The 22,358-nt window shown below is 49.4% G+C and overlaps 1 protein-coding gene across 3 annotated transcripts in view; it reads right to left on the bottom strand.

Annotated features, from left to right (window-relative positions):
- PAX7 (paired box 7) overlaps positions 1–22,358 on the bottom strand; it is a 134,758-nt gene that overhangs the window by 63,469 nt on the left and 48,931 nt on the right. For all 3 annotated transcript variants that reach the window (XM_059716313.1, XM_059716315.1, XM_059716314.1), the window contains exon 5: positions 11,462–11,661. In XM_059716313.1, coding sequence (XP_059572296.1) covers positions 11,462–11,661 — 200 coding nt within the window. The remainder of the gene's footprint in view (positions 1–11,461; positions 11,662–22,358) is intronic.

Genomic DNA, 22,358 nt, shown 5'->3' with positions numbered 1-22,358 from the left:
GGAAGGGACATTTCATGGCCTAAACAGGTTGATTCTGCCCCTTATTTATAACCCACCGAAAAAAAAGGAAGATGCATTTCAGCTATTGACGTTAGCAATGCTTCCCTTCCCCCCACCCCCCTTAAAGGTGGTTCAGGGCTTTATGCTTATAAATCATTTTATTGGTAGTTAAAATATACAGGCTAGCGCGTCTAACCGTAATGCGAGGCTCACTTCAAAGGGAACCTGCTTTCATTTCACAACAGTTAAGGTTTTATCAGCCACTAAAGATTCCCCTGCCAGAAGATCCTGTTACACCACGTTAAGCCCAGGGTGAAGGCCACGGCTGCTAAAACCAAACCGTGGTGAGGAGAAGATGAGGAAGTGGAAGCAGCCTTGAAGCTGCAGGTCTGCCTGGTGAGACACTGTCCTAGCAGCCACGGGCATGGGCATCGGCAAAATTGCAAAGGCGGTGCCTTGCGACGGCACAAGTTGGCTGGCACTTGGCTAAAAAGCCACGCGAGGTATGTGAAGACAGATGTATACATGTGTCCGGCGGCTGCTTTTTTTTTTTTTAAAGAAAGAAAAGGTCCCTTGGGGTCATTTATCCATGCACGGCATGGGGTCCCCACACAACCTAAATTTGCTTCTTTCATTGCAAGCGTGAAGTGGATTGGAGCAAAATTGAGCTCGCTGCAGGCAGCACGTGGCAATTAATAAAGATGCCTGAGGTCCTATCTCTGTGCAATGCCTTCTGATGAATGAGATCTATACAGGGGAGAGGTGACTTGCAGCTGATGGCTGTTCGGATATTCCTGGATGTCTTTTATTTCAAGTGAGATGGCTTCCCAGTGACATTATTCCATGGGATGCCTCTCTTGAGAGGTTGGGTGACATCCCATGCAATCCTTAGAGGATAAGTCAATCCCTGTGGGGGGACTCACCCCGGGACAGATGGCCCACAGGCCAGGAAACCTATTTGTCACTCGAGTTCAGCATCTTGGCCTGAGCCCACCATCTAGCATGCTGGCCAACACTGCCTCAATGTTTCCTTGCACTTCCTTCTCTTTTGCTCTGTATCCTTCTAATGTCTCTCAGCCTATACTTAGACTTGGAGAACTTTTTGGCAGTGACCGTATTTTTGGCCAAGGCATGTACAGCCTCCAAGCACAGTGGAGTCCGGACCTGTGACTAGACTCCCACATACTGCTGCAGTACAAACAAGAAATCAACATCATCATCATCATCAAATAAATAAAGCAGAGACTTCCTTAGACCATCAGCTGCAAGTCACCTCTCCCCTGTATAGATCTCATTCATCTGAAGGTGCTGCACAGAGATAGGACCTCAGGCATCTTTATTGGCAAAGAAATGAATCCCATGTACAGTGATATCTGTGCCTTGGGCATGGAGAAGGCCAATATGGATCATGAACACAGGCCTTCGTGCCTGCCAGGGCAAAACCCAGGAGCTTGACACCAATCTAATGGAGAAAACCCATTGCTTGTTTCAAGTGCAGAACACCTTGAACCACGATATTGTCCCAAATATCCCTTTACCCCTCCTGTCTCAAAGGGTGATCTTGGTATATTTATGTGCCCTCTGATGGGCTGAGTCTCTTGCAACAACCCAAGAGTCTCACTCGTTGTCTTCCAGCTCCTGATACGTCAGGATGGTGACGGGATTTTGAAAGGATTTGGAAACTTGGGCTTGATCCTGAGAAGCAACCAAAAGCTTGGACGCTTCATTGAACTGAACCACGAACACCTCTCGAAGTGGCTCTTCTGTGAATGTCCTGGTACTTCCTGAACATCTTTGTATTCCCGTAGACTCTGGATGGTGGGGCCTCACCGTGCTGGGTGCTGCACACGTGCATAGTAAAGGACAGTGCGTACCCTATGAATCTATTGCTCTAATTCAGTGGTCTTCAACCTTTTTTTTCATTTGCAGACCCCTCTGGAAACTGCAAATGGAGCTGCTGACCTCTTTGCATTGTCAGCGTGGGTATTCACATCCTTTTGATTGATCATAGCCATCTTTAATGGACCCCTTTGACATAGTTTGCAGGCCTCCAGGGATCCGCGGACCACAGGTTGAAAGCCACCAGTCTAATTAAACAAAATAGTATGGCTGGCATCACCATCGTCCCCATTGTAGAGATGAGGAACAAAGGCACAGACTGATGAAGTCCTTCAGGGAATGTGTTGCAGAGTTAGAAAATGATTTCAGATTTCTTGCTTACCAGGTCAAGGCCTTCCCCTCCTACCCCTACTTTGGGGGTAGATTTGGTTGTGTTTGGGGCAAAGGGTAGCATTGCTTCTTATTGAACACGAGCCCACACAGCCAGCCCTGCTGATACCCTGCATGGGATGTTCCTGCAACTCGTCCCTCTTGCCCGCCCCCAGCACAGCAGCACACCAGAGGTGAATGGCAGCAAAGACAGCTGCTTGCCAGGAGGAGGCTGGACTGAATTATCCCAGCAGCCGCCGAGATCTGGGTCAGCTCCCACAATTTGTCTGACAAGGGGAGGGAAGGGAGGTCAGGAAGAGGCTTCTGCGGGAAAGAAAGCCTGTTGTGTTCCTCCTCAACCTAATCAGGACTTGATGCTGGAGGAAGATGGATGGGATGAATCAGCTGATAAACAGGAACAGGGATGGGGCCGACAAGTCATGCCCTCACCCTCAGACCGCCGGGGAAAGGTGCAACGCGTGCTTCCTTCCACCTGCTCTGAAATGCAGAAGGCAGAGGTCGAAAAGACGCATCGGGTCATTCGTGACCCGGTCGCTCGAAGTTCCCCTCAACTCCGTGCGGCTACTGGCTGGACTAAAGACTGTGCACGCACAACTGGCCCCGAATCCAATGTAGGATGGGTCTCCCTGGCACATGTGTTAGTGTTTTGTCCAGTCTGGTTATTAAATGTCACAACTGCTGGGATTCCCACCACCACCTGCTCAGCAGCCTTTTGGAGAGGGTTGGGGGTGGGCTCCTATCCTGCAATGATTGTGTTGGAGAGGATTGAACAGAGGGGTTTTGTGGGTTTTTTTGTAGCTGCCTCTCTGGCCAAACTGCATGATTGCTCCAGTCTGAAAAAGTTTTCGGCGCTCTTTGGAGCACTATACAATTTCATTAAGCGCCCGGACCCCTAGAGCCTTTTTGTAAATGTTATTGTTAATATCTAAATCGAATGAAATAAAATAAATACACAAATCGCCACAATCTCCTTCCCCGATCTACCACTAAGAAGCGGAACAGGCCCAGGGTCATATTAGACATAGATTTTGGACACATAAGGCTGAGGGATGTAGGCAGATGGGGGAGGAAAGATGGTCCAAGTTAGGACCTGGCTCAGTTCCCTGCCACCGATGTCCTGGGTGATCTCAAGCCAGTCATTTAGCCTCTCTGTCTGTCCTCCACCTGCTAACTGGAGGTGGTAGCCGTGTCCTACCCCAATTCTCAGGCCTGCCTTCCCTGTTGCATTGTGAAGGGTATTAACACTGCCTCCATCCAGCAATTAATAATCAATATATTACATTGTGAAGGGTATTAACACTGCCTCCATCCAGCAATTAATCAATACATTACAGCCAAACATAACAACTCTTAGGGATTTGAATGACAGGTTTGCAAACAGTGTGATAGGAATATACGCCATATAGAAAGCTTCTCCGTGATTATTTCAGTTGTGCAAAGAAAATGCTATTAAATAAATAAAATGAAAAATAAACTCCTGGCTTCACTTATCTGTTTATCTCTCTAATAAACTGCATGTCTGGGAATAAAAGGGGCTCGGGGAAGCTGAAAGACACTGGGATAAATTCACTGCTGGCAGAAAGCAGTTGCAAGGCAGTGTGTTTTATAGAGTGCCTCACCTCCACTCGAATGCCTGCCTCTTAGATGGCCCAAGCTTAATAATGTTCCAGTTGCATTTAAACTTTCCAGAACAGGCTTTGATGTTCACACCTCAGTGAGGTGAATGACGTGTTGGGGAGCAGATTTCCTGCTGCTATTGTTTGGCTGGAGATAGACTGGGCTTTAGCAGCACACCAGCAGCACACCGATTTATATTGTGAAGATTTTCTTGGCGCGAGAAAAAGCTGTGAGCCTTTAAAAATAGCTTAAATGCTGTGGGGAATGGATGAAAGATTACGATATCTTGGAAAACACCACTCTTGATTCTTATGCACATTTTCCATTGTTCTTTGCCACAACTGAATCGACTTTAATTGGCACCTTGATAAATAGTGGGCCTGTTTAATGGGAGAGGTGGAGAGGGGAATAGATTAAGTGTTGTATGCGGGCAATGAATGAATGGCACGTTTACTTGTTTTTAATGGGGCAGGGGCTGGTGGCTGCCGGAGAAGCACACGTAGCTTGTCGGGATCTTTTTGATTTTCCCTACCCGTGCTGGAAGCCTTGGGAGAAACAGCTGACCCGCTCCTCATAAGAGGAAGGTGTTTGCTCCCCAAGACGTCCCAATCAGGTAGGCAAAATCAGTATCTATCAAGAGGCCTGCTTCTTATTCCCAGTGGTTAACGAGTGCAAAATGGTGTTCTCCACTCTACATTTCCTATGGATCCCTTCTTCTATGTATGCAGCCCGGACAGACATTTTTATTCAGTTTCCTGGATTTCAGTAGAAATTTTGGCCGAACAAAGACTATGGGATCAGCCCCTCCAGCCCCACTTTATTTTTGCAATGTTTAACATACTCATTATAATAGGACTGACCCTCTCCAGCCTTAGATAACTGGGTTTTCTGCCCCTTCGCTGGTCTACACGTTTCCATTGGGCCGGATGATGCCATGCGGATGTTAGATTGGTCTCCTCAGTCATCTACAGCCTCCCCGATGGCTTCCCTATTTACTGAAAGATTGCCATCCTTATATTGAGGATCTGCTGGTGATGAGGCCCCTTACAAAGATTTTGCAAGGTGTATCAAACTGCCCGAGTGCAATTCAAATCCCATCCTAGGATACGTGCATGGCAGAGTATGTGTGTAGGGGGTGGGGGTGCAAGTCATGCTTGCATTTCTAATAGATGATGCATAGCTTTGCAAAATTCAGATGGAAAAGGAAGGTCCCTGCGGTTGGAGTGAGTTTGGATAGCTGGAGATTTTAGTTACAGGGTCGTTTCGTGTGACAGAAGAGTGGCTTATCTACAAGGATGCTAGCAAGCGCATGTGCATGGGGTGTTATCTTCGCATGTGACCTGCCTCCATTCCTATTCCCAGCTCAGGCTGGGTCAGTGGGAAGGAACAGCAGTGACGTGGGGAGGAGATGGAGCTGAGTCCTTGCTGGCTTTACCTAGTGGAGCTGCTCCTTTAAGCCTGGCAGTCAGAGCGGTCTAACTTCACCTATGCCCCCTCGCTGGAGCTGAATGTCACTTGGCTATTTTATCGTGCCCTCTCCCAGGGCCTGGGCACAGGCAGAAAATGCCTCCAAGCCTCTGGTGAAGCGGCTGCCACGGTGGCAGGAGCCGCACGCTGCACGGGTCCTCTATCCGGGTGCTCCTGCGTGCAAGAATGCTATCGAACTGGCACGGCGGCACAGAAAATGGGCATGCCAACCTGGCCTCTGCCAGGCAGCCCTGGCTCCCCTGTCCTGCGCACAATCCTCTCAATGCCCCTGGCTGCTGCCAACAGCACGGGGCAGCTGCTGTGTCATAACCTCATACCACCCCCCCTGCACACAATGCAAGCTAGTCAAACCCCCTGGAAAGAAAGAAAACATTTTCAACTGACCTTTAAGTGAGACCGGATTGCTTTAAAAGAGCCTGCCTGGAAAAGTCTCAAAGAGCTTTGGAATCAAACCATCAGGCCGACTGCATTAGACTGAGGCAGCCTTGCACGGCTCGGGCTAACGCTTAGGGAGAAGATGGATATGTCCCCCTCTACCCAAGGCTCCTTCCAACTATACGCCCTCATTGCACCTACTAACCAACACGGCCACGAATGAGACTAGCTTCCGACCAGAGCGATTGGTGTCTGACGGAGTACTGGGTTCCCCCTTTCACCCCGTGCACCGGTGCTTAGCAGGGTCCTGGACTCCCCTGGTCCCCCCTGGGGAACTGCACTTCAGCACAGCTCCACCACAGGGTCCCTGGACTTGGTGGGCCAGATCTCCACCTGCTATAAATTGGTGTAAACTGGTGTAAAGCAATAAATGGAGCTAGGCCGACAAGGTTCTTTAGGGCAATCTAATATCTTTTATTAGACCAACTCAAATACTTGGAAAAATTCTTCTTTGCAAGCTTTCAGGAAGAGCGCACATCCACTGCAGATGCTTCCTCGGCCTGATGAAGGGTATTTATACCTAAAAGCTTGCAAAGAAGAATTTCTGGTCTAATAAAAGATAGCAGATTTACCAAAGCACCTTGTTTGCCTGTGTCCTGAGACCAACACGGCTACAACCTAGACCCGTGTATAAATGGAGCTAAACACATTATCACCGCCTGAGGCTCTGGCCCCATATGTCCCCATGACTGAGTTATACAGAACATCACTCTCATATGGAAGAGTCAACATTTTTTTCATCAAAGCCAAATTTTAAGGGAAACTGCCATTTGGAAGACGTTTTAAAGGAACCACAGGAGTTCTTCAAAATGTCCCCTTTTCCAATAAAAACTTTCAGCACAAAACACTCCAGCCTCTTCCAAAACTGTTGCTTCATTCCAATAGAAAGCTCTATTTCCCCCCACATTGAGAAGTGCAAAAATGCAAAATCAAAGACAAAAAAAAGTGTCCCCCCAACTGATATATTTTTTCACACACAACCATAGCAGTTTTTTGTTTTTTTTAAAGAATGGATCAACGAGCGAGAAAATTCTCTCACCAAAATGAAACAAAAAAAGATGGAACAATCTGAAAAAAAAAGTTTCGAATGAAAAAATTTTTTTTTGTGGACAATTAAAGGAATTCTTTTTTCCTTGATCTTCAATTTTGGAGACGATGTCCGCGCGCTAGCATAGGTGGCTGCTTGTTTATGATGATGTGAACCTGCGTATAAAAGTCGTGCTTTTCTGCAAGTGGCTGGGCAGTGGGGGGCACGGCAGCCTCCATATGTGGCATGCGGTGGATCGGGGAGGGCACTGGCAGCAGAATGGCGGATAGGGCAAGGAGCACAAAACAGAGCAGCAGATCAAGCAGGGAGCACAGGGAAGGAAACAGAAAGTAGAGCAGCAGATTGGGTAAAGGAAGGGAATCAGAGGAGCGCTTAGGCAGGGTGTGGGGCTGATTTGTGGCGTGCCTGCCAAAAAGGTTGGCCCCCACTGGCTTAGAGGATCGCTAGCTGGGATTATAAACCGCGTGGAATAATCAGAACAGACCTGAGTCCTTTTACTCAACACGGCGCACGGTCTATTGTGTCCAGACCCACCGCAATTGCATCCTCCTTAAAAATGATCAATAAGCCTATGGGTCTCCAACCCTTCATCCTACTGTAATGTTAGCATAGAAATAAAGATCTCTCGGTGCATGGAATTTCCTGGGGATTAATAGCCATCATCAGCATATCAATGCATCAGCTCCTTCTAGCTCCTCATTAATTCCCAGGAAGTGCCCACTGCCTCGGCCACAGGGACTAGGATCAATTTACTCACTAGACCCAGCTGCTCGGGGTACGTCCATCTGATTCACTCGCGAGCAATGTTGAGTAACAAAGTATACCATGTGTTTTCCGAAAGCTCCCAGCAGGCTTCTGGGAAGGAATAGTGAAATACTACTTTGGGAGCCATCAAAATGAGCCCGTTCATGGTAACGGTGGGATAAACACAGCCCAGTTGCTTGGCCTGGACCCTGTGTGTTACCGCCGATGTTTGAAAAATATTCCCGATGCCGAGATCTCTACATGAGCTGGGAGTCTGGGAGCAATATTTGCTAGACCCCAGTTTGGGGGGAGCTTAAAGCGCTTCTTCACACATGCTACTGGGACTGGGTCTCTCAAACTCCTGCACCAGGAGCATGCAGAGCAGCAAACAGCCGCTATGTCAAGGAGACATCATGGTCCAGCGGACGGGAATTCAGCTCAGGCATTAAGCTGCTGCTCCAAAGCCGCTGAAATGAAATCAAGGCAGGGGAGGGGAAGCTTTCCACTGACTTCAGCAGGCTTTGGATCAGCCTCCAAATCACTTAGATCTTGGAGTGTGTCCAAGCTGGATCCTGGCACCCTGAGGGCACAGCAATCGAGATGGGCCTACCAAAATGTTGCTCGGCCCTAAAGGATCCCCTCCGCAGAGGAGAAACTGGAGCTCACAACTGTTGCTGCTTCCTCCTCCCCCCTCCCCGTTATTCAGCTTGCAAACTTTATTAGCTGTCAACGTGTTAAACTTCCACTTAGCTGCACAGCTGCATGGCCAGCCAGGCTCCAAAGTCCTGCTCATAAACTTTAATGGACTGAAGGGCCTCTCAGATGGAGGGGAGCCCATGGGTATGGACTCAGAGAGCAGGGAGAATAAATGGGACTAGAGGGAGCTCATTTCATATCTGAAAGCAAACAGTGGCAAGCGGGTGAGAAGGAAAAGCAGGTGAGGGACCATCTAGCGCATAACCCGGTGAGAGCCTGATCTCTGGTGGGAGTTTCGCTGGGCACACATTAAGTAACAAGAGTATCACTTAGACTTGACTTCAACACACTCTTGGATTGAAAGCAGGATTTGCTGGATACAATCCCGCCACCTTATAGCAGGTCATGAAGGCAGCATCCTCCAATAGACAAGGCACTGGACTGGTGCTCAGCCGACCTAGGTTCAATCGCTGGGTCTGCATGACTTTGGAAAAGTTGCTCACTTTCCCTGCACCTCTGTGTCTCCTCTTCCCTTCTGCCTGCCTTGTCCATTAACTCTGTAGGGTCTTTGGGGCACGGCCCCTCTCTGACTACGTGCTCGTACCGCACCTAGCATAAGGCCCATCTCTCATCTCCATCTCCCCGTCCACATGAGGCTGAGACGCAGCATCTAGCACAAAGCCCCGATCCCAGCTGCTGCTACTGCTCCTACCAATATAATACTAGGAGGCCTTTGAGTCTCCGAAGAGACGGGAACAGGACTGCGGGAGGTGGCAGGAGTTTCCCTGCTGGGTGCGTGTGTGTTTTTTTTCCACAAGAACTTGATTGACTAATGTTCGTGGGTCCCGAGAGCCAGTAAAAGATCCGCTCTGATATCCAGAAAATTTTACAAGGGGCGGCAGGCTTAAAAGTGGTGGGAAGAAGCCGAGCCTGCCAGGATGTCGGAATGAGAAAGCCATCAGGAATGTGCCTCGGAGAACAGCTGCTACTTGGACTCTGGCAGGAGCCTCCCTGCGAGCTGCCTGGGAGCAGAGAGAGGGATTCGTGGATCACGGCTCGGGATGCGGGAAGGGGCTTTACTTTCCTTCATTTAGTCACTGACGTTGCTTTGGCTTCCTCTGCTCCCTGCCCCCTTGCCACTGGGAGGTCGGCCCTCCAGCTGCGTGGGTGCCCTCCATTTCAAGGCCTGGCATGGGGCTGCGTGGAGGACTCTGAGCAGATGGGCATCCCTGGGACTCTCCCTCCCCTCCCTGCTCGCCCTGTTTCTGGCTCTGCAACACAGATGTGTTTTTTCACCATAAACATGTGCTCGGAGGTCCTTGGCCAAGTCAAATCCGCCCTCTGGGCACCTTTCTTGGCGCATGTTCGACACATCTGCACCTTCTCGTACCTCCATCAAGGTCTGCTCACGTCCGCATCAGTCGAGGTATAGGACAACGGCGGCTTGGTGCTTAAAAGGCCCCTTCGTTGACAAACTCTCTCTGCCCAAGCTGGAAAGAGCACAACTTGCTTGGAGCAGGTGTTGGGGGCGGAGGGGGATTGTCAAGGCTTCACAAGCTCTTGAAGGACAAAGGACTCCCAACCTGTCCTCTTGTACTGATGCCACCCCGCCCTGCCAGCAAGCGTCTGCTACAGAGCCTCTCCCCAGCCCTTCCCGGAGGCAGAGATATACCCCCTGCCTCTTGATTCACCTCCCTGCAAAAACCACGGTGCAACTCAGGATGCACCTCCCTGCAAAAACCATGGTGCATGGTGCAACCTTCTGCTGCCTGGGCCCGACAAGAAATAAAGGGGTGTTTCTGCTTGACAGCAGCCTGGTCCCCACCACCCATGCCCCATACATTAAGAAGGCAACAAACCCAATATAATGCCTCGGACACAGAGAAGCTGCTCGTTGCATCCAGCTCCAGTCCTCGCTACAGCCTTTCACAAGTGGCACGAATGGCATCTCCATTGCTAAGACATCTAGGTGTTGGCTATGCTGCATCTGCTGGGATGACGCAGCTTGTGCCTGCAGGGAACCTGGCCTGAATTAGGGCATCTTTTCCATCTCGGAGTAGGAGGGGCCGATTGTCACCCCTCCAGGAAAGGCCCCTGAGAGGTGAGAAGATGCACGGGAAACCCTATGAGATGCAGCATTCCTGGCTCTTCATCTCCTTCGCTGAGGAAGGCGACGGGGGAAGAGCATGAACGATGGGGTTGTCCGAGTGGCTGTCTGTGGGGAAACGCCTTCTCTTGTCTGGCTTTGGGCGTGATTCAGCCCTACGGACCTGCTGGTGTGCGAGTGCACAGAAAAACGCCTGTTTTGCTTCCATCCAAATGCTTACTTGGAAAGTCATGAGGCTGGGTTGCTCCTGCCCTCACTCCCCTTGCAATTCAAGCCCAGACTCTACACACGGAGACCCGATGCTCAGCCTGAAACCTAATAGCACTGCCCGCACGGAGGACTGACTGCTGGTGTCTCCATTTCACTTCTTTAGCCCAGCACAATCCTCAACAGCCCTCCCTTCCCCTTCCCCGGGGGACTCTATTATACCCACCGATCTGTTCACACTCCTTATCCCTCTGCATGTTTGCACACACTGCTGACCCAGCCTTTATCTGCAAGACATAAGGGTCTCTGTGTGGAGTTCCCACAAGGGCTATTAATCGTGTAGATGTCAGAGTCCCACCTCCCTTCCCCTCCCCTTTTCTCCCCACTCTTCGCAAACTCTCAGGAGATGTTCAAAAAATTAAAAAAAAAATACATATCACGTGCCAAATCTGCAACCTTTGCTGAACATGATACAGTCCCCGGGCGGGGGGAGAGGAGGCTGGGGGGTGGCAAGCAGTGTGCCTCCACCCTTTTATCCGAGGTCAGTGGTATAACACCTTCCCGTCCCACAGCAGAAAGCACAGATCTGAACTCCCCACCCACTTTGGGAAAGTTTGGACGGCAGCCCTAGTCTGGATTGAAACGGGGCAGCTGGTACCTCTGTGACACGCCATCCTTGGACTATGGGGAAGCTTTGGATCTGGCTCCAACCTGTGCGTCTTGCAGCCCCGTTGACATGTTTCCAGAGATAGGGAACATCCACCTTATCACTTCCAGCTGTCGCCTCTGCCTCTCATCCCGGGATGATGCCGGAGCCACCTTCCTTAAGGGTTGTGGACTCCCTGCTCTGCTCCCCGAGTACTCTGCCATGTCCTGGCTCTGGTCCTTACCTGCACCCGCGCCTCGGTGAGCTTGGTCCTCTGGGCTAGCTCCTCTCGTGTGTAGATATCTGGGTAATGGGTTCTCTCGAAGGCCTTCTCCAGCTCCTCCAGCTGTTCAGCAGTGAAGGTGGTCCGGCTCCGGCGCTGCTTGCGCTTCAAGGGCAGGTCCGGTTCGGACTCCACGTCCGAGCCTTCATCCAGCCTGTTACCTGGGAAGGCAAAGAGACAGGGAGTGATGTGCATGTCCTGGAAAAGCCAAAGGGCGAGAGGGCAAAGGAACCGGAGCAAAATGTCTCAGGGCAGTGGAGGGGAACCCGTGCTGAAACGGTACTGCCCGCTAAGCCACTGACAAATGCCTAATAGAGCAGGTCAAGGGTTTTCTGTCCACACTTCTGAGGCTTTGGAAAAAGCCCATTTCTCAGAACGGAAAGAGTTTGAAGGCAATGGCAGCTTTTGACAACTCTCCTGCTTTGTTAGGTTTTGAAGCCCTTGCAAAAATCCCCTTCCCACCTTTCCAGAAAGTTTCCCGCTATCTTGGCTTCAAATCCCTTCTCCTTTTGCAATGTTAGTTAATGGAGGCTGACATAACATTAAAGACAGCCAAAACTGAAAGGAACTATTTTGCAAGCACCTACTCTGGACACTTTCAAGACACATTTGGATGTTTATCTTGCTGGGATCCCTTGACCCCAGCTGACTTCCTGCCCCTGGGGCGGGGGGGCTGCACCCGATGATCCTACAAGGTCCCTTCCAGCCCGGATGTCTATGAAATCTATCATCAAAATCCTTTGGGCAACCCGATCTGATTTTTTTTTTTTTTGGATCATATTTCATTGAGATCTAAGCATTGGTCTGAATTTGGGATAGAAAAAAATGAAGCCTTGAAAACTCACATGGGATGGGAAGAAAAGCTCCCCACTTGGGAATATTTCCAGAACGGGCACAGGACAGCAATTTTCAATGAATCTATAGTTGCCCAGAACTAGGCAGGGGGTTGTTGGAAGGGCAGAGGATATAGAGGCAAAAAAGGGCCATAAAACATAAGGTGCTCAGAGGCAGGGTGATACGGATGCCCGGAGCAGGGGATAGTCTGCATCCAGCACGCAGTCTATAAGAGACACCCCTCAAGCTGAAGGAGACTGATAAAGCACACAGTGATCCTAACCTCTAGGGCACAACTCAACCCCAGCCCTGGTTGATGGCTGTTACCGGCAGCTGGGCCTTTGATGGCTCATTGTGAAATGAGTTTTGGGGCTTCCGTTCAGTTCTTTATGGAGAATTATCCACATCCCCCCCCAAACCCTGCCAGTTGGCTCTCCATCAATTGTCTTTGCAGAAAGGCTGGGGATTGAGTGGGTCGCGACAAGCCCAGAGGTGGTGCTTCCCCGTCTGTGAGATGCGCCCGGCTCAAGGAGGGCACGCAGAAAACTTCCACTGCCGCTGCCTGTGCCGAACTGGCCTCTTCTCCAGGTTTGTCTCCCAAACACCATTTGTGGTATCAAATCCATGAGAAAAATCCATCCTCAAGCAGAACACCTGCCCCCTAACTTCAGTCACTACAGCTCTGGACCCTGTCTTTAAGAAGGATGTTGAATCGACAAAATAGTATTATGAGTGACTAAAAGCAACAAAAGGGATGTGGGGAAAGGAGTTTGAAGAGCTCCCTTCAGCTCCAAACAGCTTTTTGGTGATTGCAGGCAATGTGGCATGGACTCTGGGGGGGAAGGCAGCAAAGTATGGACACGTTTTGGCCGTCATCCTGACCCTCTCTCTACTCTGTCTTCATTAGTGACTCTGACACCCTACTGTCTACAGGCTTTTTAGCCCAAGGACGAAAGAAAGAAGAGCACGCCATGGCACTGTTTAAACTGTGGACCTTACTGAGGATTATGAGACCTTTGCTGTGCATGGGAGGTATCAGTGAACAACAAAACCAAGCCCATTATACTGGACTAAAAAAATAAATAAAAAAAAGATGCCCCTGAGTTACTAAAAAAAAGATGCCCTGGAGTTAGATCCAGGCAATACTCACAGAGCTGCACCCGGGTTAGGGATCAGGACCAGAGGCTTTTTGTGGGAGAGGCTAGAAGTAGGAGGCAAGACTGCGGCACTCGTTAGCATCCTCTAGAGGCCTCTCACAGCACAAAGCATTCCCTATATAACCTCGTGCAGGTTCAGTATCCTTGTGATGCAAATGTAGGTCTACGAGGTGTTTCGGGCTGAACCGAAAACCTCCTTCTCTTTGTCCCAGCAGGGGCAATCCAATTGTGGCATCCTGCACGACTGCTGAATGGCACAGGTACGCAGGGGAGGCGAGGCAGGGCCTGATTATTTATAACGATGGGGTCACCAGCACCAGTGGCTGCAGGATGCTGCAGTGCAAGGTGCTTTCACCACCAGGTTCTTGGCGAGGAGGGCATAGCGTGGGTCTGAGGCTTGGTCTCATTTATTTGAGCCATACCGTGGGCTCTGCTGTTGTTGTGGCAAGCCCATGGTCTCAGAGCCAGGGAAACCACCAAACCATGGACTCACACTGCTCCTAACCCCTGCTCTGGGATATGATTGTGCAGCGCCATCAGGTTTTCGGGGTCTAAAATGGGGCAAGCAAGAATATCTGTATTCCCAAGCACTGTGCACCATGCATGTGAACGCTACTCCCTTCACCGTGCATGAATCTGGGCCAGGGACAAGCACATCTGGAAGCTGAGAACATCTGATGAATGTCATTCATGCAAATACAATGATCTCTTTGACCAGCCCTGGTTGGCATCCTGAGTCGGTGTTCTTTAGGGCAGGGATGGGTAATAATAAAAGGGAAGACAGAGGTAAGTTGGAGTCTCAATGAACGATAGCTCTGATAACGATGCGGCACTTGGGAGGGGTCAAGACAAACTCATCAAGTCAGACGCAATTTCTCTGCCCCTGCAGGTATTGGCACACAGGTAATACACACACTTACCTGACAAGCTCAGGCTATTTATGATCTAACTGTATGGGGTTTTATCTTTGCTATGCTCAAAGGATTAGCTAGACTTAACTTCAATACAGGAATGGCCACTGGAAAATATTCAGGCATCTGAACCAAGCTCACCCCTTAAGAACCTCCGTAGACTTTACCTTCAGGTCTTTCATGGGAATAAAGCAGCCGACGCAATGCAGCCCCGATCCCCCATCCAGATCCCTATGCGCTGCTGGATCCCAAAGTAAATAATGCAATAAAACCACCAGAATACCTCAAACCCGCCTGGCTACCTGGGAGGAAGCAGTAGGACACCTGTTACCAACAGTGGTTACCGTAACTGCAGCTCCTGACTTAGTTAAGAATTAATTGTCCACGTATAACTATATTTGTTACCTCCACTCCACCCCCCCTAAAGCAGCCTCTTGTTTGTCCCCTCCACTCTTGGCTGCATCTCTGTTAGACCATAAGCATTTTGGAGCAGGGCTTATTTGATGTATGTTGGCACAGCCTCTCAGGTCCATCACAGTATATATGTGAAAATTAAGAATAAATACTATTTTCTTCAGACTCACCAGCCTACCTGGAGCTAGTGCAAGAAGCTATGGGCCCATCCAGCTGACTCACCTGAATAACTAGAGCTCAGATACCTATACCCGAATAACTTGAGCTCAGATACCTATACCCGAATAACTAGAGCTCAGATACCTATACCTGAATAACTAGAGCTCGGATACCTATACCTGAATAACTTGAGCTCAGATACCTATACCTGAATAACTAGAGCTCAGATACCTATACCCGAATAACTTGAGCTCAGATACCTATACCTGAATAACTAGAGCTCAGATACCTATACCCGAATAACTTGAGCTCAGATACCTATACCCAAGTAACTAGTGCTCAGATACCTATACCCGAATATCTAGAGCTCAGATACCTATACCTGAATAACTAGAGCTCAGATACCTATACCTGAATAACTAGAGCTCAGATACCTATACCCGAATAACTTGAGTTTAGATACCTATACCTGAATAACTAGAGCTCAGATACCTATACCCGAATAACTTGAGCTCAGATACCTATACCCGAATAACTAGAGCTCAGATACCTATACCTGAATAACTAGAGCTCGGATACCTATACCTGAATAACTTGAGCTCAGATACCTATACCTGAAAAACCAGAGCTCAGATACCTGTACCCGAATAACTTGAGCTCAGATACCTATACCTGAATAACTAGAGCTCAGATACCTATACCCGAATAACTTGAGCTCAGATACCTATACCCAAGTAACTAGTGCTCAGATACCTATACCCGAATATCTAGAGCTCAGATACCTATACCTGAATAACTAGAGCTCAGATACCTATACCTGAATAACTAGAGCTCAGATACCTATACCTGAATAACTAGAGCTCGGATACCTATACCTGAATAACTTGAGCTCAGATACCTATACCTGAATAACTAGAGCTCAGATACCTATACCCGAATAACTTGAGTTTAGATACCTATACCCGAATAACTTGAGCTCAGATACCTATACCCGAATAACTAGAGCTCAGATACCTATACCCGAATAACTTGAGCTCAGATACCTATACCCAAGTAACTAGTGCTCAGATACCTATACCCGAATATCTAGAGCTCAGATACCTATACCCGAATATCTAGAGCTCAGATACCTGTACCCGAATAACTAGAGCTCAGATACTGCTCAGATACCTATCACTATGCTGTACAGCCATGCTGTAGAAATACCTTATGGGCGTAGATAAGTTAAAATAACCCTAAAAGACCCTTCCAAACCTTTTCACCTCCTCACTTGGCCTCACCACCTTGCAGCCTCTTGTACTTTTTTGGCTGTGATGAGCCATAAAGGGAAGGAGCTAAGCTTCCTTTAACATCCATGGATCTGCAATACCTTGCCTGCTTCAGGAGCCCTGGAAGGATCAGTCCTTGTCCTGACACTTAATTCACAGCATCCCCCCGTGATGTGTTGGGTATCTATCTAACTAGCCAAGGTGAGAGACAGTCAAAGGCCACCACTGGAAAGGAGCAGCAGCAACAGAGAACTTTTGGGGTGCTTCCCATCTCCGAAAGCTCGAGCTGGATAGTCTCTGCATTTTACCAAAAAACTGTGGTGCAGAGCAAGGAGGCGACTTGCCCATCGTCACACAGCAAGGCAGCAGCAGGGCTGGGAAGGGAACCCAAAGCGCCTGATGCCAAGTCCTGTGCTTCAACAACAAGACCATAAAGAAGGACCAAGAGAGCAAGAAAAATCCCAGGGCACGTCTGGAACCAGCTGCTCTTAGCAGGATGCAGCTGCTACTGTCAGACACAGATTTATTAAATAATGCAGGCAGCCTTCTGGCTAAGATTGAGTGTGGTATCAGCCTATTATCCAATGCATCCTCTATTATCAGGGGACGATCTCCCGTAACTGCATAAAGATGGATTCAACGATCTAACAGGTCTTTTCCAGCCCTCACCCATTGGAGCCTATGGCGGGGAAACGTGCTGCTATTATCCTTGCGCTGGAGGTGGACACAAAGCTACAGGATTTGCTGCCCAAATGTTATCCAAAGGGGATTCCCTCCAAACTGTCCTCCCTGTAAAACTATTTTTCAGGTTGAAAATGTTTGGATACTTCCCCCCTCCCACCCCGGGTATTGATTTTTTTTTTACCGTGCACTTCTGTGGTCTGGGGCTCCAGCCAGGACTGGGAGCAGCAGGGTGAAATAGTGAAGGAAAGGTTGTTTTTGCATTATTTTGGTTCTGGCTGGAAGTAGGTAGGCATTTCACAAGGTCCTCACCTGCCTTACACAGACCCAAGGGATAGCGGAGTGTGACCTGGACTCTGCGCAGATTTTGCATCTGTCTTTCCATGAAGGGAATGAGACTTTTTCTTTCTTTTTTTTATTTTAACCAGAATTGTTATACTAGTACAACCGCTTGTGCAGATGCAGCCATGCCAGGGAGAAGGTGCCTTATACTGTTAGAGTTTGTTCTTTCCTTATGGGAAGAAATTATCCTGGTAAAACCACTTTTACACTGGTATAAATGTATCCAAACTAACAGGCTTGTACCACCAAGACTGTACTAGTACTTCTGCCTGGCTTCAGAGTAACACAGCTGACCACCTCTCTATACCAGTATAGTCAAGTCAGTACTAGTGTCCCATGCGGACAAGACCTCAGCTATATAAAGTGTTTGAGTATGACGCCTTCCTGCTTTACACCATGGAAGAAAATGGCATGCAGAATTGGGTGTGCAGGTTAATCTGCTGAGAGCGGATGGAGAGTGCCCACTTAGTTTGTAAGCTCTTCTGGACAAGGACCATCTCTTAGTTAGCTGGTTGTACAGCACCTAGCTCAAGGGGCAGATGCTTCCAAATGCAGCTGCCAAGCAACTAATAACAACCGTGATTTGACAGCATCTGACATCTGCTCCGGAGAAGAGTAAATGACCACCTTTAGTCCAAGGAAGTGGAAAATCAAGCACTTGGTCTTGTGTGATTTACCCTTCACTATTTGTAATGATGTACAGGGAAATATTAGATCATTCACTATCAGCCCCTCTAGGATGCCATTTTGCCTAGGGATTGGGTGCAAAAAGAAAGCAACTGAGAGAGGATACATGAAAAAGGCATTGGAGAGGGGAAAGGGGAAAACTCGAATGGAAAAGGAGACACTGCACTGGTCCCAGCCTAATTTTTGTGTGATTCTATCTTTAAAACTCAGCACAGCTGCCCTGTAGCTGAGGGGAAAAGCAACACTATTCTTTTGTCTGAATGGTAGTGCTCTTGGAAAGAAACAGGGTTTTAAATTACAGGGGAAAGAAAGTCTGCCAGCTTGAAAAAGTGCATGATTTGCAAAACTTTGCAAGCTTCCCCCCGTACTGAGATTGCAGGACATGGGTGTCTGCCTGTGGGTATGTACAGCACCGAGCACTGCAGGGCCTGAGCACAATGATGATACACAGTCATTAAGAATAATTACACTGAGACAGAAGCTCAGCATGAGAAAAGTCCATGCAGCTCCACTGGTGTCAGTGGGCCAGATTCTCAGCTGGCACAAATCGGGACGGAGCCGTGCCGGTTTGCAGCAGCTCAAGGTCTGCTCCAACAATCTCTAGTTGCATTCGGCATGAGCTCACGATGCCCACTGTGCCCAAAGGTGGGATTATTCAGATCTGGTCTCATCTGCACCTGCATCATTGTCTTCCCGCACTAACACCTTGCCCCTTTGGAGAGGAGGCAGGGCTCAGTGGAGATTTGCAAGAAGTGAGGAAGAAGGGGAAGGAGGCATTTATGGTGCAAGATGGCACCTCCCATATAATGGGGATGTGGCCAGAGCGGGACCTGCAGGGTGTGTATGGGATGGCCTGGGGGAGAGCTGCAGGGGAGCGGGAGCTGGTTTGAGAATCCAGTCTAGCATGAAAAAGTGTAAGGCCTGGCCCACAAAGGTGCATTCCTGGGTAACGATGCCAGCTGAGGTGGGGAGTGTAATTAGGGGGAGCTGACGGGGGGCACCTGGAGGGGCCTGAAAGGGGTGGGAGTGGAGGGGGAGGAGAAGCAGCAAAACCCTCCATAATTAAGGAGCTGACTTTCCCCTCCCTCTCCCCAGCTGCTTCCTCCCCTCATCTGCTCCCTCCCTGCCCCCCCACCATCATTGCTTCTGGGCGCCTCTTAGCCCTGAAGTTAAATTAATCAATAGGATTAGGTGGAATGGGCCACAACAAGACCCTCCAGGCTCAGCCTGGGCCCTTGATGCTCTACAAGGACCCGCTGCCTTCCCCTGAAGCACCTCGATGCCGTCTGGAAGGATTCGCAGGCAGGATCGGACATGGAAACGCATTCATTAAAGCAGCAATCGGATTTTGTAAGGGGTAAAGGGAGCTGCGCGTTGCCTCCTTCAATAGTTCTCATCTCTCTGCATCACTTTCTCTCCTTCTGTAACTCATTTCCTTGCTCTCTTGCTCTCAATCCCTTATTCCCCGCTGCACCATCCTAAATACGGAGAGGAAGAAAGAAAGAAAGAAGGGTTTGGAGGGCTGAGCTGAGTCCTGTGTCTCTGCTGAAGGCAATCTGGGCCCCTGGAGCAGACAGCGGTCCCTGGCACAACAGGGGCACCAGGCACTTGCTGGGGTGTCCCAAGAGGACAGCACCAAAAAAGCAGAGGAGATTAGCACCTACTCGCAGGAAAACTGGTGGAACCGTCTCAAGCCAACAGCACCCAAGGTACAAGGGCATTGCACCGGGCCAAGGGAAGACCTCCATGGAGGGAAGCTTTTCTTGATGCTGCAGGACCGTGCTGGACCTCCTGTCTGCTCAGGACACGAATAACAGAAATGCTAGGTCAGACTGCAATCCCTTCTCCAGGTGGAACAGCACCTGGCACCCCACACCCCCCTACTGCCATTAGAGACGCTGCGTGCAATTTAGTGCAAGGAAGTGCATCGCAGTCTGCCCTTCCCTAGAACAACTCCCGAGTTGCTCCTGCTTGTTCCCTATATATGTATGCATACGGGCCGTCAGCAGCCCTAATGAACCAGAGCCAAAAGCTTGGTCCTTCCTTCATGACTCTTCCCCTTGCCTGTGCAAACAGACGGTTGATGGCCCTCCAGCATGTTGGGGACAGCCGGACAGGCAGGATGACAGATGGATTTCACACGCCGCAGAGGACGGAAAGGGCACAGGCTCTGCGGACCTTTGAGGGTCCGAAGGATCGAATCCCTGCTTGGCTAGAGAGTTGCGTCCACAGCAAAAGACTAGCTCAGAGGGCGCCATGCCACAGCTCAGGAGCAATAAAACCCTCTGAGGTTGCTTGTGGCCACTGGAAATTAAAAAGCTAAACCAGAAGTTGGCAGGAAGAGCGAAGTATGACACTGCTGGCAGCATGCAATTGGCTGAGTATCGTCTTCTGTGGAGTTGAGAAAGTTTGGGATCACTGGACTAACTCATTTATAGGCCCCTTATCTTTATGTGGGAGCTAAAAGACTTAAAACGCCCCTCTACCCGCTAGAGGATCCCGACCTGGAGTTTTTACACCACTGCCATTATTGCCGCAGGATGCGGCTTCTATTTTGCTGGGTGAATCGATAGCAGGATCATAATCCATAGGGTGACGGAGGAGACAGAAAGAGCATGGCTTGGATGTCAGGTGCCTGGCAGAGCTGGCAAGGCTGGGCACAGGATCCCCAAACCCCTCCTTCCACCTCTGGCAGTGCCACTTTTCTGACCACCAGCAGTGGCTCCATGACCAAGAGCAAACCGGCCCTGCCATTTAATTTTGAGCATCTGCCTTTCTCTCTGGAGAGAGCAATGGGCAGAGAGAGCAAACAAAATCCATCAAAATGCAAACAAGACTATAGAGGAGCTGAGCTAAGGAGAGAGGTGGCGGCTGTGTCGCGGGCACAAAAGAATTATATTTCTGTGATGTATTTTTTGGCGACGTGCAAAACTCAACTGGCTTTTCTGGCTCCCTCTCTCTTCTTTGAGCCTGATGGAGTATTGAGCCCTAAATGAGACAGCGAGGCGGGGGGGGTCTGTCTAAATGAGATTTCTGCACAATAATTCCCCCCCTCCAGCAGCCTATTTAACTGCAGATGCAATCAAGAGGGGCAGAGAGGTTCCAAATCCACCTTCCCAGCCACAAAGAAACAATAACCAGCACATGCAATATAGCTGGGATTATTTTCTTCTCCAACCTGTAAACTCCCCTCTCTCCTGAAATACCTCCCCCTCCCCTCCCGCCCCTGCAGTATTACAGTTTAACATAGTTTAAGGGCTGCGGTGTGGAGCAGTGGCAGAAAAAACGAATCTCATAATAGTTGATATGCGTTTTAATCAAGTAATTCGGCCCAAGCAGAATGACAGTGCGTATTGGTGGGGTGCCCTTGAATACCAAGCAGACTGGGTAGCAGGCCTAGGAAAATGAAAAAGTCATTTACAGCTCAGCTGGGGACCGCGGTGTTCAGCAAAGCATTAGTGTGGGGCCTTCGGAGACGAGGGGCTGGCGTTTTTTTTATTCAGGCACCGAACTGGCCAGCTGTAACCGAACCACAGATCGAGGTAATGTCCATTATGGACTTTACAACTTGGAAATAACACTAACAGTGAAGGCAATGCTGCAGAAGAATGGGGAGCGGGGGGAGCGGAGAGGTGTTTCACAGCTGGGTAATTCCCTTCATCGTGTCACCATCTCCCCCTGAACGCACAAGATCATATTGGAGATTGCACGAGGCAGGAGAAGCTTTAGCAGCTATGCAGGTGAGGAGGATGGAGATTTAAGAAGGCAGAGAATGCAAATAAAATGGAAAAGGCAGATGCCGGGGTGCTGTAAAGGTTCAATTTGGCAGGGGACTTCATGCAACGTGGAGTCAAACCGTACACAGCCTCTATGGTCGGGAGCCGGGGAATCAGAGCCTCTTTCCCACGTATTCACACGGGTGTTTCGGGTCCAAGGGATGAAGAGGAAGATGCAAGGAGGAACTTGGACAGAGCCACCCTGTTTTGCTGGACCTGGCTGCCAGGCTTCACCTGGCTGCCATCCAAGCCTCTAAATCCATGCTAGAACAAGGCCCTTCCTCACCAACTGGTTTTGGGCTCCTGACAAAGCCCAGATCTGGAAGCATTTCATGTGGCATTTTTGTCATGAAAGGGTCACACGACTGTACGAAAGGAAGGATTACCTGGTAGGTAGGGTGCTATCATCGGGAGGCCTGTGTGCAGTTCCCGCTCTGCATGACATTGTTCATGTCACACTGTCTGTCTGCAGGAGGGGAACATCCTGACCCCACAGCAGTGAGGATAAATACATCCAAGAGACTGGGATGCTCTCAGAAGGTATAGAAACACCTCAGATAAGATGAATATAGTGTGGCTTCAATCTTATCCTCAGCCTGAACTCAAAGTACCCAAGCCTGCTCTGCAAC

This window comes from Alligator mississippiensis, chromosome 13, assembly GCF_030867095.1.
Source record: "Alligator mississippiensis isolate rAllMis1 chromosome 13, rAllMis1, whole genome shotgun sequence".
In the NCBI taxonomy this organism is placed as follows: Eukaryota; Metazoa; Chordata; order Crocodylia; family Alligatoridae; genus Alligator; species Alligator mississippiensis.
This window is presented reverse-complemented; position numbering and strand designations above follow the sequence as displayed.